Genomic DNA, 16,410 nt, shown 5'->3' with positions numbered 1-16,410 from the left:
CCTCCCAGATCGAGTCTACTCACACGACATTCATGTCCCTGCGGCAAGCATTTTACAGCAGAAAAGATCAAGATGTTTGTTTTTCTTCGACAAAATAGTCGTTGCGAAAGCTGATACAAAATACAAGGTCGAGAGATATCGCAGCTGAGGCATATCAAGATGCAGTGCGCTACCTCGAAATGGAGTTCAAGGCGGATAGCGAGACACTTGTTTGGCTCAGTAGAGCCAAGCGCACGTCGTTAGATGATTTGCGTGCGACGACTCAAGATTTGGAGACCCAATATCGCGCATCTCGGAGCAAACACGGCAAAATGCATTGGATAAATGGCTTTTCTTCGAGGGTGATGCACTATGGGAAAGTACTCGATACCCTGGCTCAACATCACCCCGAATATGTGGGTTTAGTCTGGGGCATCATTAAATTTGTCTTAATGGTTCGTCGAACAGATCCCCTCATCATGACCCCAGCATATGACTTACCCATTGCAGGGTATCATCAGCCATGGCGAACTTGTAGAACAATTCTCACAGGCACTTTCCATGATATCCGAGGTGTTACCCATGACGAAGGTCAGCGCCGAACTCTACCAAACAGAACAAATGAAAGATGCCATTGGCAAACTTTACACTCACATCCTGTTGTTTTTAAAACAAGCTCTCGAGTGGTATAAAATGGGACCTGCTAGTCGCGTGTTCAAGGCTCTATTCAAACCCTTCCAGCTCAGCTACAAAGACACGGTTGACCAGATCAAACTTTGCGCCCAGACTATCGACAGTGTTTCCAACATTGGCCTCAAGTCGGAGGTGCGGGAAATGAATCTGATGTTGCAAAGTGAAAGCCAGAGACTTCAAGAACGCGAGAAGAACCTTCATCAGATGCAGCTGGAGTTCAGAGCAGCACAGGAAAGATTGGCGACAATGGTAGGCTCGGTACTGCAAATCGCGAAACGTAAGATTGCATTTCCCCGATACTTCAATAAAGGATTACTCCCTGATCACTTTGGTAGGAGATACCGTCAGTCTCACTAAGATGCAGTTGGACATTGGAGACATGAAGCCTTGGCTACAAGACATGCAATTCAGTCACGTTCTGGGAGCACTTAAACCGGCACGAACGCCAGAAGCAGCTCTCCTCAAACATAGGTCTCTCGCTCGCCGAGCACACTCGTGGTCGAATCGAGCTCAAAGCACGGCGGAGCTCTTTCGAAGCATCGGCAACTGGGTGATATCGCCAAAATCAACATTGCTTATTCTACAGACTCAGGCACGAGCCCAAGCGCGAGTAAAACAAATAACCGCAGAGCTCATAAGTCACCTACAACCTCAGTCAGAACGGGTCTTCTGGTACCTTTCAGCTACTTGTCCTCTGGATGACGGATCTGTGAGCGCCACTGATGTCATTCGAACTCTGCTATATCAGTTCCTGAAGATGATGCCAAATCTTCTAGTCACTTGCCCAAGCAACTTCAGCACAGTTAAGTTAGAATCACAGCACTCGGATAGTGAATGGTTGGATCTTCTTCTTTCTGTAGTGGGTCTTCTCGGCTCATGTGTTATCATTGTCGAGGCCGAGGACGTTCTCGCAAATCCTGAAGAGAGCAGTCGTCTAAAGTGTCTGCTGCGGCGATTAGTGGGCCATTGCAACTTGAATCGCTTGTCGATTAAAGTCTTGATTGTAAGCTACGATAGATCCTGGGAAGAGTTTAACGACATCATCGACGCAGGGGGGCAGATCATTCAGGTACGACGAGAAGCGTTACCAAGAAAGATGAGACGTCCTCGTGTGAAGTCAATATTCACTGGGTCTCAATGGGCCAAGTCTTTTCGTAGCTAGTTATATCGTCATTAATCGCAGTATATGTCCCACTGAAGTAGGCTTCCGCTCCATCATCTACCAGTCTCCTGAACTGTACTATGTGTCTCTGGGAGTCTCCGATTCGACGCCATGAAATTACATCAGGATTGAAAGACAACGTAGAGGCGCACGCAGTGAAACCTAAATAAATAATGATATTTCTGCGCCCATGGTTTAACCGTTCTGCTATTATCTCCGGCTTCCTGTCATCCATTTACTGTCCAAGGTTCCGCACATCATTCAAGTCGTAATTGAGTTGACCGAGCATACTCCGCCGCGCTGTGGCCATGTGTCTGCTCTACGTACTTTTCAAAAGCGCTGACGGTCTTTATAGTTGCTTGTAAATGTTCAAAGCTCATCGCCTTGTTTCTTAATCTGGCGAGTTGACGTGCAGTCGAAATGGCGTTCCGAATTTGCCGCCCATTCAATTCACAATCAGCCAGTGCGTCTCGTCTTGCTCTCAGCACGGCGATATTGACCTTTTCCCCTTCAGGACGATTCGATTCAGACGATACTTCTAATTCCAATTCCTTCCGCTCCAAAAGATCGATAAAATTATCCCAAATTTGTTTGCGACCTTCTAGGTTCACCGGTGGGTAATGCAGGGTTAGCTGCATGCGTGATTTGAAAGCCTCATCGAAGTGGCCAACTGATCTTCCCCGTTAGCACACTTTCCAATATGAAGATTTCAAAATGCTTTGAGCCCGTTAGTCTCACGTTGTTAATCACATACCTCGGTTAGATGTCAATATCAGAATACCCTCATAGTACTCCAAGACACGGAGGAAGACCGACACCAAAGCGTTTCTCTTCAGGTCCATCTTTTCCCGCTCCTCAAGAAACACATCACTCTCATCCAGCAAGACGACTGCATCGCATCAGATCTATCTAGGTGGCCAAGGAACGGACTGGAATACTTACCCGCTTGCCAGGCACTCCCAATAAAGAGGACGGACTCAAGATACTTCTCAACTTTCTCTGGGTCTGTTCCAATGTCTCCACAGGTTACCCGGTATAGTGGCTTCTCTGCTAGTTCGGCAACGCTCTCGGCTGTCAGTGTCTTCCCGGTCCCAGGCCCACCATGCAAAAGAATTATGACGCCTTTCCCCTTTCCTTCGACAATATCGGGAGACATGTTTGACGACATGTGTCCCCGAATCACAGCCTCAATGAGCTCTCTATGATTGTAGTCCAGAACTAGCTGCTCAAAGGCATTTTTGTTCCATTCGATGGCACTGATGTGTTCGACTTGTAGAATTCCTATTGAAGTAGTTAGGCACGTCTAGTTGAAAGACTTGATTTTTGTTGGTAACAGCTCACTCCACTTCTTGTCATGCATGCCAAACCCAGGTACAGTCGGCGGCAGTAGCAGCAAAAAGCTGTCAGATGGAGGTTCATCTCGGCACATGATCTCGAAGGCTAAAGTACGTATGCTTTTGGGGGAATCTTCATGCTTTTCATCATCCGAATGAAGGTTCTTGTACATTTCCATATCGATCATATATCGTGGGTTGGACTGTGTGATGTCAGTTTCAAGTATTCCACTGCGAAAGAAGGGCTTCATACTGCACGGATTTCAAATTGCGGTGATGGTGCGTTGTAGGCAACAAATCTTCGCACTCGACACGACCAAATCTTTTGACCCGACCTCCTCAATGCAGCCTCGAATTTACCTGTTCGATCAAATCGCAAGGGGTACATCTACAGTCCTTCGATATTCAAGAGGCCATCATCGTTTGGTGGCCATTCAAGTTTGAAGATTTTCTCCTGTTTAGTGAAGCTCCCATCGAATGCCCAGCTGAAGCATGGCAGTTCCCAAGGGACTTTCGATGTGAGTAAGCTTCCGGAAGTTGCAAATCCCCTTGGCGTTCTTTCTTCAAGACTGACAACGATATCGCCAGGGCGGAAAAGCATGTTCATGTGGGTTTTCTTTACCAGGCCTTGGGAAAATAGTATCTCGGCCTCGGCATATGATTGCCCGAATATGTCTTCCACATAATTCACCAACTGAATGGCATGTCGGCCTTGGTCCCTATCATGTTCCTTGTGTAATCTCGACCTTATGAAAGATCTTGTGTAGTAAATTTGGACATAAGGAGGTCGAAGCTCCTTTTCCCAATCGCGCAGTGTGTTCGATTCGGCGTCTGCTAGAGCCTCCATTGTGCGCCGAAGCTGTTTGGATATGTGGATCTCGTCACCTGTTGACTTCGCGGGTTGAGTGTCCTCGTTTAGAACGTCAAAATAGGGCCAAAGATCTTCAGGAATGGGCGGGTCCAGGCATGGCGGCGAGTTTCGGGAAAAGTGGTCCTCTACATCTTTGTGGAAGCTCTCGCATTCGTATAGTCGAACAACGATCAAGTTGCCGTTCCCAGAAGGATCCAAACTTCTACCAGGACTATGAATGGGTATTTTGCCCCTCAAGGCACTTGCTCTGCTGTCTCCCTTGAAGAGATGGGGGACATCTTGAAACATGGTGCTCCGCTCGTGCCTCGTGTGGCCGCTAGCCTGCGTTTTGCATTGAACATGGTGAAGAACTGACGCCATTGGTATTGAAGATGCGTCTTGGAGGTTCTGAAGCTCTGATGCCTCCGGATTCAATCGCTTCTGGAGATTTGAGCTGACAGAATGCATTTCCTGGGACGAGCGCTCCCCCTGAGGTGTTTTTTCCCGAAGTCGTTTCCGAATGTTATTTGCGTTGGACATCTCTGACTTTTTTTCCGATCATGAAACTATCGACACGTTAGGGTAATGGATAACGGGATCGTATGGTATGATATCATCATTGTGGTGCTACTGAATGAAACAATTTGGAAGTGCGCAGCCGATTATATAACTCTCACCCTCGCTCCTGTCCCAGGCGGTTTGACACGGGGCGTGCTGCGATTGGTGCGCGTCCAACGGGGATGATTTGCTTGAATTCTCACGTCTGAGGACGTACGACAATTTATGAACCTATATACGCAATCTGGATAATGAATGTTTCAGTTGCTAACAAAGAGCCATAAAGTCACTTTTGAGTTGTACGCATGATCTAGTAGGAATCAGCTATATTAGACCTGTCACGTCGACGTCGTTGAAGTATTTGATGCCCTTTCAAAACGTCATTATGAAAGAATTCGCTATTTCTTCTACTAACCGCTTAAAGGTCAAATATAATTATCGCCCGCTTATACTTAATTTGGAATTCTATACCTTTCCCTTCTGTTTTTCACTCCTGTGATATTGCTATCTATTGCATACTGCAGTATTCACACCTCCGAGGGTGGCTAACAGGACAAGTCAGGTTAATTGAAGCATTCAGAGGCCCTGTGCTACAATTCGACCAGTGATAGGCATCAGTGATATGCAATTTCTCTGATGTGGCGCGGTTATTCGTATATAATACCCGGCTTAAGTATGTATCAGATAAACCTCCTTTTGCCGCTATGAACGTCAGAAGTTTTACCGCTGAATGATGTCGAAGAAGACGCCCCTGAATACTGACTTCAGGGTCCTACAGCTATAAGCTTTCTTTATCCACTTATGATTACTTAGTATAATGTCTTGCAAGCGCTTTACTTGGCGCCTTTCCGTTTGACATGGATGGCATTGTGGGGGCGAATATTAAGCAAAGTCGAAGGAGAAGCCTGTCACAGTTTAATGCATGTTTCTCATCGCGAAGTTCTATTCCCCTGAGCCTGCAGACAGCATAATCGCATAATAAGCATGGCGGGTAGTGTATTTGTCCGGAAAGCCAAAATCCAGCTGTGGGGTCTCCAGAGAGTGATAACTGAGTGAGGAGAAGATAACTGTTGCCTGATGCACTGTGTAACATGACAGGTGCTTGGCGGACCCAATACCTGATGCACGCATCCGCGATTGGATACTCCGGACAGGGGAGCATTCATCCACTGGCGGAGACAGACAATCAGGCTGCCGAAGAACAAGCAGACGAAAACATAAGCCGAGGCAGAGGCACCTCTTCTACGAGACAGTCTACATGATATCGATGGCGTTCCATTCATTTCGAAACGCTTGTATGCTATTAAAGGTCGGCGACAACCAGAACAGGTGGCCTTTTTGTTTTGATATATGAAGGGGACATTTGTGATGGCTCAAGCCACCTTGGTGGTGGTCAGGAGGACGTCTCCCTGGATTTGAGTCTTTCTACCTAGGTCAATAAATTGATTTGCTCAATTTCAGGTCAGTTTTATTTCAGATGGCTCTTGGGTATAGCCTGCCAAGCGCAAAGGGCGTCCGCGTCGAGCTATACGTAAACGGAGTAAAGCTAAGGTTGAATAAGCTATGCTGGATTTCTTGTGAAGGTACCCAGGCCTTTCGATGCTTCGCCCGTCAAACCTTGGCCAAGGAACAACTATCAGCCCGACCCTTCCAAGGCATTCTTAACTTATCATGTGTTCGTGATACCGTTTGTGAGACATAGGGCCTCATCTATCCTATTGATTGCTGCATCACAACCTATCTTTCCCTAGGCTACTCTGACCTTTACTTGCTGTAACGGGCAATTTGCGCATCTGAAAATATTGCATTCTGGGCAGCCTGGTGTTGTATGCGCACTCATCCCATTATCGCCACACTGGCACTGTTCTCATCTTAGTATTGGAAGTGGGACGGCGTTTCTGCAATTGCCGACTTACACATGTCCACACCCATTGATATTCGTATTTTTTCCCACAATCTTTCCCCCTGTCTTCGCCGCGTTTTGCGTCGGAAACAGAGGATGCCTCCGAGAGTGAGTCCGTTCCACCTCCTCCCTCACTCGATTGCGGGTTAGAAGAGGATGACCCTCCTGTTCCAGCGCTCTTCTTTCGTGTTGCTAGGGTGTTGCCAAGGCAGCGCCCGCCGACAGCGCATAGTTTTGCCTTGCTTTGAGAGCGCTTTGTGCAGTCCTGTGAAATCGTTGGTGGTGGCTTGGCGATGGCTGCCTTGCTCCTGGACCCGAAAGCCCCAAACATGTCTGAGGTACACCAACAAAATCAGGATGGTCCGACAGATAGATTTTTCTTGGATACAAAAAAGGTATTTGCATCTTCGTGTCCACTTATGATATGTTTCGTATCGTGTCCATCTGTGGATCGTTTCTCGTTGGGGTGTGCTTAAGGGCAAGACGTCGTGGCTGGCGGCATTATCATCACGAAAAATGGGGGAAATGAAAGAAATCGTTTCTTTCTGTCGCCTCCCTGTGGAGGCTGAGCTTGGTACGGAGCTGTTTTGTCACCTGATTGACATCCTCCTGCATCTCCTACTGGACATGAATACTTCGCCCCGTGGAAATTGCTGATCCAATTAAACGGTATGGTCACCCTCCATCAAGTCGCTACATCAAGCATCTTGTGTCGTGTTTACTTGCTGACCTCCCAAAGTCGCCTGCGTCTTCCGAATTCCTCACGTTCTTCACCTGATAATTAGAAAGTAGTTTTCTTGTGGCACTCCGAGGGAGAGACATAGCTGTCGATCGTGTATCGAATGAGTTAAATCGGCAGTCATGACAAGAAACAGGACCTCGATTTGGTGAATATCATGGGTTATTGGCCGCGAACTCGGACGGTGTTGGGATGTAGACTGAGGCTAGACAGCCTAGTTGATACTATCTTCTAATATCGATTCCACATGTCAGCTACCTTAAATTGGGATAAACTATTTGTCCAGCGTGCTCGTTATCGTCGTCGTAAACGTCCCCTTCAGTCGAAGTCCACCCATGAACCAAAGGCTTTAAGCAGCCAGCAAATATAGCTGCGCGGACGTAGGAAATTTAGAAGTTCTCAAGTGAGAGAAAGCTGTGATCGTGAGGATACAGGGAATATTGATCTTGGCCCGTGTCTTGTGGAACTTGGCAACATGTGTCAACGGATGAAGATATTGAGCCCAAACTCCAAGAGAATGCCCGGAATACGTTCACTGCATCAATATTACTCTAGACTACCTCAGAAACCATTCCATCACCTGGCCTGGGGGATAAGGCTTTGTCTGGTGAAGTTGGCGATAGGGCTCACATTATGTCAGCATAAATGGATCAATAAGGGTCGGGTCGCTGGTGCCCCTGTCGCATTCAGCGACTGGGGTCTCGCATGGAGGTTCCAGAAGGAGTGAAAATAACTCGGGACGATATCACAGCTTATCGGTGGACATCCGAGACGGGTGACACGGGGGACCCGGGGAAGGTTGGTCGCGATGCGCTAATCTTGGAGCAAGATTTGGAGGTGCAGACGGGGGGCTTCTTGGCAAGCATTGGACGACGCCTCGGGGGGTTCTTGGGGTGTCTCATGATTGACAACGGGGATCGCTTGCTGACAGGTGAAGGTGGCGGAACGTTGCGACGGACGTTGGGATGACTGGGCGATGACAGCTAGAGTTCATCACGGCCGTTGAGGAGATGCGGAGGGGGAGCGAATACGCAGCAGCAATACGAGGAGAGAGCATCATCAAATCATCAAGATTAAAAAAGATGGCAGCCAATCCGGTGAGTTTGAATGCAAATGAGCAGTCACACAACCTGGAAAATTAGGTGCACAGCCTCCGGTCTCCGGGCGGAATGCGAGAGGAAGGAGCAAAAAGTCAGCAATGGGCCTGTTGGCTCCTTCATCCCGCCACTGGTCGCATTGTCTCAGGCGGAAGGGGCGTCGGTGACGTAGCGACCGGAGGTGCTCCTGGGAAAGTGCGTGGAACGGGCTTGCAGCTGGCGGGGACGGATTAGGTAATTGCCTTTTGCTAGCCAGTGCCGGTCTCACCTTCCCGCCTGAGTCTCTGTCTCTGGCGCAGAAACAGTGGGAAGGAAGGAAGGGGGGCCGAAAGCGAAAGGAAGGCGGTGACCACTTTCCCATTTGGAGAGAGGCACCGTTCCACAATGTCACCGTCACCGGCCGTCCGTCCACTGAGTGTCTGACTGCAGTGCGCCTGCCAAATCAAAGGCGAAAAGAAAAAAAAGGAAAAGCGAGAAACAGTAGTTGGCAGGAACCCCTCTCCGGTTGACGGGTCCAGTGTCGCTGCTTCCTACTTCCCCTCCAAAATGCCCGCTCGTCCCCTGCCATTTTTCCAGAAATCCTGCCCGACCCTTTTTTCCCACATGCACCGGATCCACTTCTCGTCCTGGTCTTTCCGATTCCCGACTGCTGTCTCCTGTTCCTGTTCCCGCAGCCTGCAACGTCGTCGTCGGCTCATGGAAGGCCCCGGACAATTTGCATCGTCGCCTCGCTAGTTCTTCGCCCGACGAATCATCGCGACCGGAACAGAATTGAAGGCTCCAGCCGTCTACCACCGAATTCCTGCATCGAACATCGAACATTCGATACCCACGGTTACGGCGCTGCGTAGACACGACCTGCTTGTTCCCGGTCACCGACAGCGACACTGCACTGCACAGCACCGCATAGTATCCGTACACCGACAATAACGCCCACCTTTTGAGCCCTGACCGTGACAGTGAGACAGGCGACAGCGACTCACCTTGCTTCAGAGTCGGTGGCTGCATGCACCGCGACCCGACGGTGGAATTAAGGAATTCGCACCCCCGTCATGGTGATGCCACATGTCGCTACGGATCCATGTCTTTTCTCCCTCCCATCGCCTGAACGAGTCCCCCGACGCGCTGATCTGAGCTGAGACCAACCCAGCCCAGCCGCGACCGTACCGTACGACGTATTTGGCACTCTGACAATTGCTACGCTACTGGACCGCCATCTGCAACTGCTGCCCTGCACACATACCCAACGCGACCCTGCTTGCTGGCTGCAAACCAACCACAAACACCACACCACCAACGACCGACGCAACAACGCCTCCCAGACCGACAAACACTGCGATTATTCCTACACATTCACCTCACCTTGCAATAAGGGCTTCAGTGATACTCGACCTTGACCCGTTCGACGACCGCCTTCACCGACTCTTTTTTTCCCGGTTCTTCGTTCTCCCGATCGTACCCGGAGCCCCAGATCTCGTCTCTCGATAACCCGCCTTCAATCTTCAACTCGCTGACACAGGGCAAATTTACCACCAAACCTCATTCGAAAGCGCCCGCTGCACGACGACAGTCATATCTGCCGTCGACGTTCCGAGCCGACCTTTCAAACACGCCGCCGAAACGGCTAGCCTTCGTCACTTTCTTGCCCGACTGTCGCTCCAGCATGCTGCCATGGACCCTCCCGACCCCCTGCCGCTCCGTATAACGAGGAGCGCCTCCTCGTCCTCCTCCCTCCATTTCAAGCCACGCGACCGTAAACTTCACCTTTTGGTCGCCGCCACCGGCCCCCGCGACATATCATGGGCTCAAGCCCTCGTCGTGCGGCTCTCCAAGAGCTCCGCCATCGAGATGCGTGCCATCGTCGACGACACCGTCCCCCGATTGAGCCAGACCGTTATTACCATGCAGAACCGATCCATGTGTCCTCCCCTGCCTCCAGTACGCGCCGCCGACACCGACGCCGACGATATAGAGTTTTACCGCCAGCAAGCCTTCGAACTGGTCGAGTGGGCCGATCTCATGGTTTTGGCCCCGATCGACGCGGATAACATTTCCAAGATGATGGCGGGCATTGCCGATACGTTCCTTCTCGAGGTACTGAGGGGGTGGGATACTGCCAAGAAGATCCTCCTGGTACCCGGCATGAGCACACATATGTGGGAGAACCCCGTCACAAAACGGCAGCTCAACAAGATCAACAGCAAGTGGACTTGGATACGCGCCATGACCCCGATTCTGTGGCACTACGACGGATCACCGAAGAACCCGAAGCGGATTGTCAACTGGAATGGATTCAACGATGTGTTGGGCATCATCAAGAACCAGGCCGACCTCCTCGGCCTCGGCCGGGACGTCGACGTTGTCACTCACCTTGGGTACCTGGCGACTGGGGATCCGCGGGTCTACTCTAACTTGCCTCCCGAAATTTGGACCATCATTCTGGACTATGCTGGCGATTGGGAACTCGCGCAGGCCCTGGGAATCTTTACGAACCTACCAATGCCGCATCCTTGGACACTGCAGCCGAAAGATTCGCGAGATCCGATCAAGGTCTACGAGCACGAGCTAGAATGGCTTGTCCTCACCTGCGACACGACCGCCATCTGCAAGAAGCTCCTCCAATCGCCCCCTACACTGCACGATTTGCCCGCCCTTGTGGTTGGGCTTCTTATCAAGTTTTCACTCATCGACGTGCTCAAATGGATGGAGGCCAACCGCCCCGACCTCTTTAAGCATGCTTTCGATGGCAAAGTTCTCCCGACCAAGGCCTCGGCGTATTTTGGTCGCCCCGATGTCTTGGATTACTGGAAGGAGAGCAAATATTTTAGGGGCAAGCACCAACAGTCATATGACGCCGAGGCTGTCGACGGTGCTTCCAAGATGGGTTTTATCCAAGTACTCGACTGGTGGTGGCGGCATTCCGGTTTGCCTCTGCGTTTCACCGAGGCTGCCCTGGAGCAAGCCAGCGGAAAGGGACATCTGCTGGTTCTTGAATGGTGGAGGGATGCCGCGGCGCAGGATGAAAGAATCGTGCTGCGTCCCGGGAAAGCTCTGTTGTGGGCTGCTCAGCATGGCCAGGTTGATGTCATCAAATGGTGGATGGCTTCTGGCATTCCCATCGCCCACGGTGACGGTGTAGCTAAGATTGCCTCGCGGTGGGGCCAGGTCGGCGTCCTCGAGCTTTGGCGCAAGCTCAAGGGAGACGACAAACTCACATTTGATGGCGAGGTGCTTGTCCAACCCACGATCCACCAACACATCGGCGTGCTCGAGTGGTGGCGCAAGTTTGCCTACGGCGAACTGGACGGCATGGAAGGACGGAAACAGCGCGTCGAGTACCGAACGTGCGATATCGAAGAAGCTTTGGAGGACAGCATTGGCGACCAGGAGCCGGTGCGCAAATGGTGGGCCAGCAACGGGCTCAACCTTGGGCTCCGCAATGTTGAATGGATGCGGGCCAGGTGTTTGTAAGACTATTCTCTGTTTTCGGGACACATTCACAGGCGCAGGCGGCATTGCTTTTGGTAGCACTGACACGGCGCCCTTGCATTGAAACCGGCACACAAAAAAGTTTGGCGTTCCGGATCAAAGGCTGGAAATCTGGCGTTGGCAGCATGCGTGATGAACGTGAAGGTATTACATTCTTATTGTAAATTGATTGGTCTTTGGTCGAATCATGACATCTCGTTACACATCCCCAGAAGTGAAGCCCTTTCCTACCATTCTCAGATAACCAATGGCACAGCAGCCAACAGTCCAGCAACCAAGACGGCGCCGTCGACACCCATCGCAGCCGCGCCGGCTGTGCTGCCACCTCCGGTTGTTGCTGCCGTCGGCGCAGCATTCGTAAGTGTCGCCCTGGTGCTGGTGCTGGCGCTGGTGCCGCTGGCAAGAGCCCGCGTAGACGTTGTGCTGGTGCTGGTATCATCATCACCACCGCCCAACACCGTAGTGCTCGGGGTATCGTCAAAGGTAGTTGTAGCAGAGCGAAGCCGCGTCGTCGCAATCAACGCCGTCGAAGTAGTACTATCATCCCCTCCGCCACCACCGCCGCCGCCTCCACCTCCACCCGGACCGTTGCACTTCTTGTTACCCGCGCAGGTCTGCCCCGAGAAGCAGTAATACGTATTGCAGCACGTCTGGCCGGAGGGCATACACCCCGCTCCGCACACCGTCTGCCCGGCCGCACACTGGCTCCCGCCTCCTCCTCCGCTGCCAGATCCCTTGTTGCACTTCTTATCACCCGCGCAGGTCTCCCCGGCATCGCAGAAGTAGGTGCTACAGCACACCTGTCCCACCGGCATACATCCCGTCCCGCACGCCGTCTGCCCGGCCGCACACTGCCCCCCACCACCTCCCCCTCCACTACCCTTCGAACAGAACCCGTCAGCGGTACACGTCTCCCCGGCATCACAGTACCCGCCATCAGAGCAACACACCGTGCCGGAGGGGATACAGAAGCCGTTGCAGAGGACTTTACCCGACGAACACCCCGACGGGGCGCCGGAGCAGGTCTTGCCGATGGGGCAGCAGCCGCCGGAGACGCAGACTTTCGTGGCCTCGCAGTAGCCGCCGCTGCCGCTGTTGCAGCAGGTGCCGAGGGTGGGGATGCATTTGCCGTCGCAGGGTTTGTAGCCGATGTCGCAGGTGGAGGCCACGGCGCCGAGGGAGATGGCGGAGGAGCCGAGGCCGCCGGGGAGGAGGAAGGGGTTGGACGCGGAGGAGGAGGAGGAGGATTGGGAGCCGAGGTAGGGGGAGGAGGAGTCGGCGAGGGCGAGGGCGAGGCCCGTTGATAGGAGGAGGGAGTTGAGGAGCATGATGGTGGTGTTGGTGAGGAGGCCTTGGGAGGGGAGGTATGGGGATGGGGAGGAGGTATATATATCTGATGGTGCAGGAGATCCGACTATCGTACTTACAACGATGTCGAACCGGAAGACTTGAATGGGAAGATACCCCTGGGCCCCCTTGCTTGGGAAATCAGCCTACATGGGCCGGGGGAGTTTGACGGGAGATTTCTGTGTGACCCCGGACGACGCTAGGAAACGCCATGAGGCGCGATGATAGACGAGCTGGCTTCCTTTCGCGTTCACGGGGACGGTGATGGGCGAGCAATCAGGCTGCTGGGGGTGACGGGTGGGCTGAGGGCTAGGGACGCAGGGTTGTTTGCCACATTGTAGCTTGTTTTCACGAGGTTTGTTTGACATGATGCGGTGTTCCCTTCTTTCAGTGAGGTGGTCTATCGGGGGAGCAGTCTCTGTGAGTATGACTGCGGCATGGGATACCGATTCAATGTCCGCTGTGAATGTAATCACCGCATATCACGACGCTTCTTTCCCACCGTCAGTCCTCAGCAGACATCACGGCACTTCTTCAAGGCAGAAACACCCAAAAGCTGAAGCCTAAAAAGCCCCGCCAAGAAATGACAAGCAGTCCACCCCAGCAACAGACCTCAGCTCACTCAACACGTTACAAGCAGGCTGTTCCTCCCCTCTACCAAGCCGGGCGATTTAAGCGACTGACAGCCTTCATTTCGTTATGCTTATCCTGGCCCGGACGAACCTTAGCCCCGAATGCTTATTTTGCATTCGTGTAGTGAAGACAAGCATGGTTTTGGTGAGGGGAAGTGATGGACGCCCCTAACGGCGACGGCGCGTGCGGCTGAGGGTCGCGGACGAATTGGACAACGGGAAAGAGATGAGAGGCGCTCGTTAGCGGCGTTTGATGGGCGATTGGACCCTTGTCGACATCGCGGGGTGAGGGGAGCTCTGCGGCTGAGCTGGTGTTTGGGTCGGTGATTAGAGGAGGTTAGCTGGGGACAAGAGTTAAGCTTGATTTGACGAGAAAATGATCGACGGAATGTGTGGTGAGGGTTGATCGAGACGAGGGTGGGATGGTATGTGTTGGCACGGCTGGGACTGGGAGTTGGTAAGGCGGGATTGAGTCATGCCGTCCGGATTAAATTTTGATAGACGGTGACGGGTGACTGGGCGTTTTCGTGGTGGTGTAAGGCTGATTTTGTGTTGTGGGATGGGTCGTGGTGTCTGAGATCTTGGGGCTGCGGTGGGAGACACGAGGTTTGCTTGCGCAGGGGTTGAGATGGGCGTGATGCCTTACACGGTGGCGTCTTCGAGTTGAGTCGCTCAAATTTGAGGTCAGAGCAGGAAGAGCCGTGTCTTTGCAGTCTGCGATGCGAGGTATTCCGGGGAAGCACGAGGCAGGGGCCGGTGTAAGACGGCGTCCCACTTTTCACTCCGGCCGGCTCCCAATTGCGAGCCCTCTCAGCAGCACGCCGTTGCGGTGTCTCAACCCGGCCCCACAACACGAATTTTCCAAAAGCAGAATCTGGCATGTCTTTTCAGAGAGGGAAAAATCATGAAACAGAACAAAAACAAACACAACGCCTCGAGACGGAAAGAGCAAAAAGTAACTCGACGTTGGCCTGATTCGAACAGACGCTCCCGAAGGAACAAGATTTCTAGTCTTGCGCATTAGACCACTCTGCCACAACGCCTCAATCTAATGAGCCCGCTTTCAGGCGGGGATGTTGAGGATGGCGGTGTGCCAGATTATGTTCTGTGAGTCTGGACCCTCTAAGATGCGGAGCCCGTTTCTAGCGCCGACAAACGGAACAACAGGCATACTCATCGTGCTGTTGCATTGAATTTATCAAACCTGCTTGCTGCATATTCCATTGCCTCAGAAACCGTACTTCATCAAGGTTTTGCTGTTTGGGTAGATACTGATGATAGGACGACATGCATAACAACCCTCTTAGAGGTAGGTAGTGGTAAGCCCGAATAGCACAACTCATTCATAAATAATGCGGAATTGGGTTAACCGTAAAGCGGTGAGTAGCATTTGTTCATCGATACATTAAACAAGAGGAATAGTGGAATATCTTCTTTCATGACGAACGAACTAAGTTATTCCCTTGGCTTCAACAACCACAGGGAGACCTGAGCAGTTGCTCGTGGATGTAAGAAGGGTGGTTAATGGTTGACTCTGCTTAAGGAGGCGCTGCTTCTCCCTCGTCATCACTCTAGTTGAAACTGGCAAGTTCTGGGGTGTCGTCTCTGCAGACGGAAGGCTCTTATCCGTTCTGCGTATAGTCATCGCCATAGGAAGCGGTACCAGCCCCATATGATCTTTGGCAATCCCCTCAGCGTGGCATGTCCCATGGAAATATTACGCGAAATCTACCTAGACACACCGGTCGACTGAGAATCGTGAACCCAAGCTTCTGTTCACATATGAATACTAATCGCCTCATATCCACGACTGTGAAGCTGTACTAGTTCTATCTGGGTGTCACTCTCTCTATTCTAATTTGTTTTTAGGTGCGGGCAACGATACCTAAAGTAGTCTCAACCTGGTCGAGGGCGCATACAATGTGTGAGAAATTGTAGCAGATGGCACACCATCGTTCTGACCTTTGATGAAACCATTTCACGTGAAGGGACAGATCACCGATTTCCAGCAGAACCCGCTCCTTCAATCTGCCAGAGTCGTTTTCCCATGGTCTTGCGTTAGGTTGTCTTTGAACATGCCTCCTCCAACATGCAAAGAGGCCTCACCGTATTATCAATCACACACGTAGGTCACGCTCCACAAACATCGCTACCAGCATGCCTCACAACCGAATACAACCCCCAAATTGCTTGGCCAGACCAAAGACACCTGGTAACGAATCCGAAATACCCGAGTCGTCCGCGCCAAGATCGACAGAACGTCCAATCCCAGAGACGACAGGCAAGAACAGTCGATTGGTGGTCCTCTCACCCATGAGCTGATCAGACGAACGGGGCAACCCCAGCCTGCGCGAGGGGAACTCCAGCCGACAGGGCACCTAACCACGAACCCCCTGTTCCTCCCAACAGCGCTGGCAGCACCCAACGACAGCGGTTGAGATGACATGAGACGGGACCCCATTGGACAGCCTTAATCGTCGCGACCCTCATTTCAAACGCGGCTGCTTTTATTTTTATCTTTATTCTTATTCCTGTCGGGCGCCCTTTTCAATCCCGTTCCATCCCCGAAGATGGCCGGTCGGTCTCTGGTGGAACGCTATTCTTAGGCCCGGAGATCTTTGAATAGT

At 51.9% G+C, this 16,410-nt stretch overlaps 4 protein-coding genes across 4 annotated transcripts; 2 read left to right on the top strand and 2 right to left on the bottom strand.

The window, feature by feature from the left end:
- Nucleotides 1-179: 179 nt before the first annotated feature.
- Nucleotides 180-1,029, top strand: CGGC5_v002449 (uncharacterized protein; the record flags this gene model as incomplete). Its single annotated transcript, XM_066150964.1, has 2 exons — nt 180-434; nt 490-1,029. The coding sequence occupies 2 exons, from the start codon at nt 180-182 to the stop codon at nt 1,027-1,029; spliced, it is 795 nt and encodes a 264-aa protein (XP_066009640.1).
- A 1,062-nt stretch (nt 1,030-2,091) lies between these two features.
- FIGL1 (ATPase family AAA domain-containing protein FIGL1) lies at nt 2,092-3,556 on the bottom strand (the record flags this gene model as incomplete). Its single annotated transcript, XM_032026698.1, has 5 exons — nt 2,092-2,504; nt 2,589-2,723; nt 2,777-3,115; nt 3,176-3,371; nt 3,422-3,556. The coding sequence occupies 5 exons, from the start codon at nt 3,554-3,556 to the stop codon at nt 2,092-2,094; spliced, it is 1,218 nt and encodes a 405-aa protein (XP_031876830.1).
- Nucleotides 3,557-9,986: 6,430 nt separating this feature from the next.
- On the top strand, nt 9,987-11,786 carry MIMI_L696 (Uncharacterized protein; the record flags this gene model as incomplete). The annotated part of the gene is made up of 1 exon (XM_032026697.1): nt 9,987-11,786. One exon carries the CDS (start codon nt 9,987-9,989, stop codon nt 11,784-11,786), a length of 1,800 nt encoding a protein of 599 aa, XP_031876831.1.
- Nucleotides 11,787-12,040: 254 nt separating this feature from the next.
- On the bottom strand, nt 12,041-13,132 carry CGGC5_v002446 (uncharacterized protein; the record flags this gene model as incomplete). The annotated part of the gene is made up of 2 exons (XM_066150963.1): nt 12,041-12,418; nt 12,755-13,132. 2 exons carry the CDS (start codon nt 13,130-13,132, stop codon nt 12,041-12,043), a joined length of 756 nt encoding a protein of 251 aa, XP_066009639.1.
- Nucleotides 13,133-16,410: the final 3,278 nt, after the last annotated feature.

This window comes from Colletotrichum fructicola (genome assembly GCF_000319635.2).
Source record: "Colletotrichum fructicola Nara gc5 chromosome Unknown KSG_Nara_v1_contig01, whole genome shotgun sequence".
In the NCBI taxonomy this organism is placed as follows: Eukaryota; Fungi; Ascomycota; class Sordariomycetes; order Glomerellales; family Glomerellaceae; genus Colletotrichum; species Colletotrichum fructicola.
Note: the sequence above shows the minus strand (reverse complement) of the source record. Positions and strands in the feature narration are given on the sequence as shown.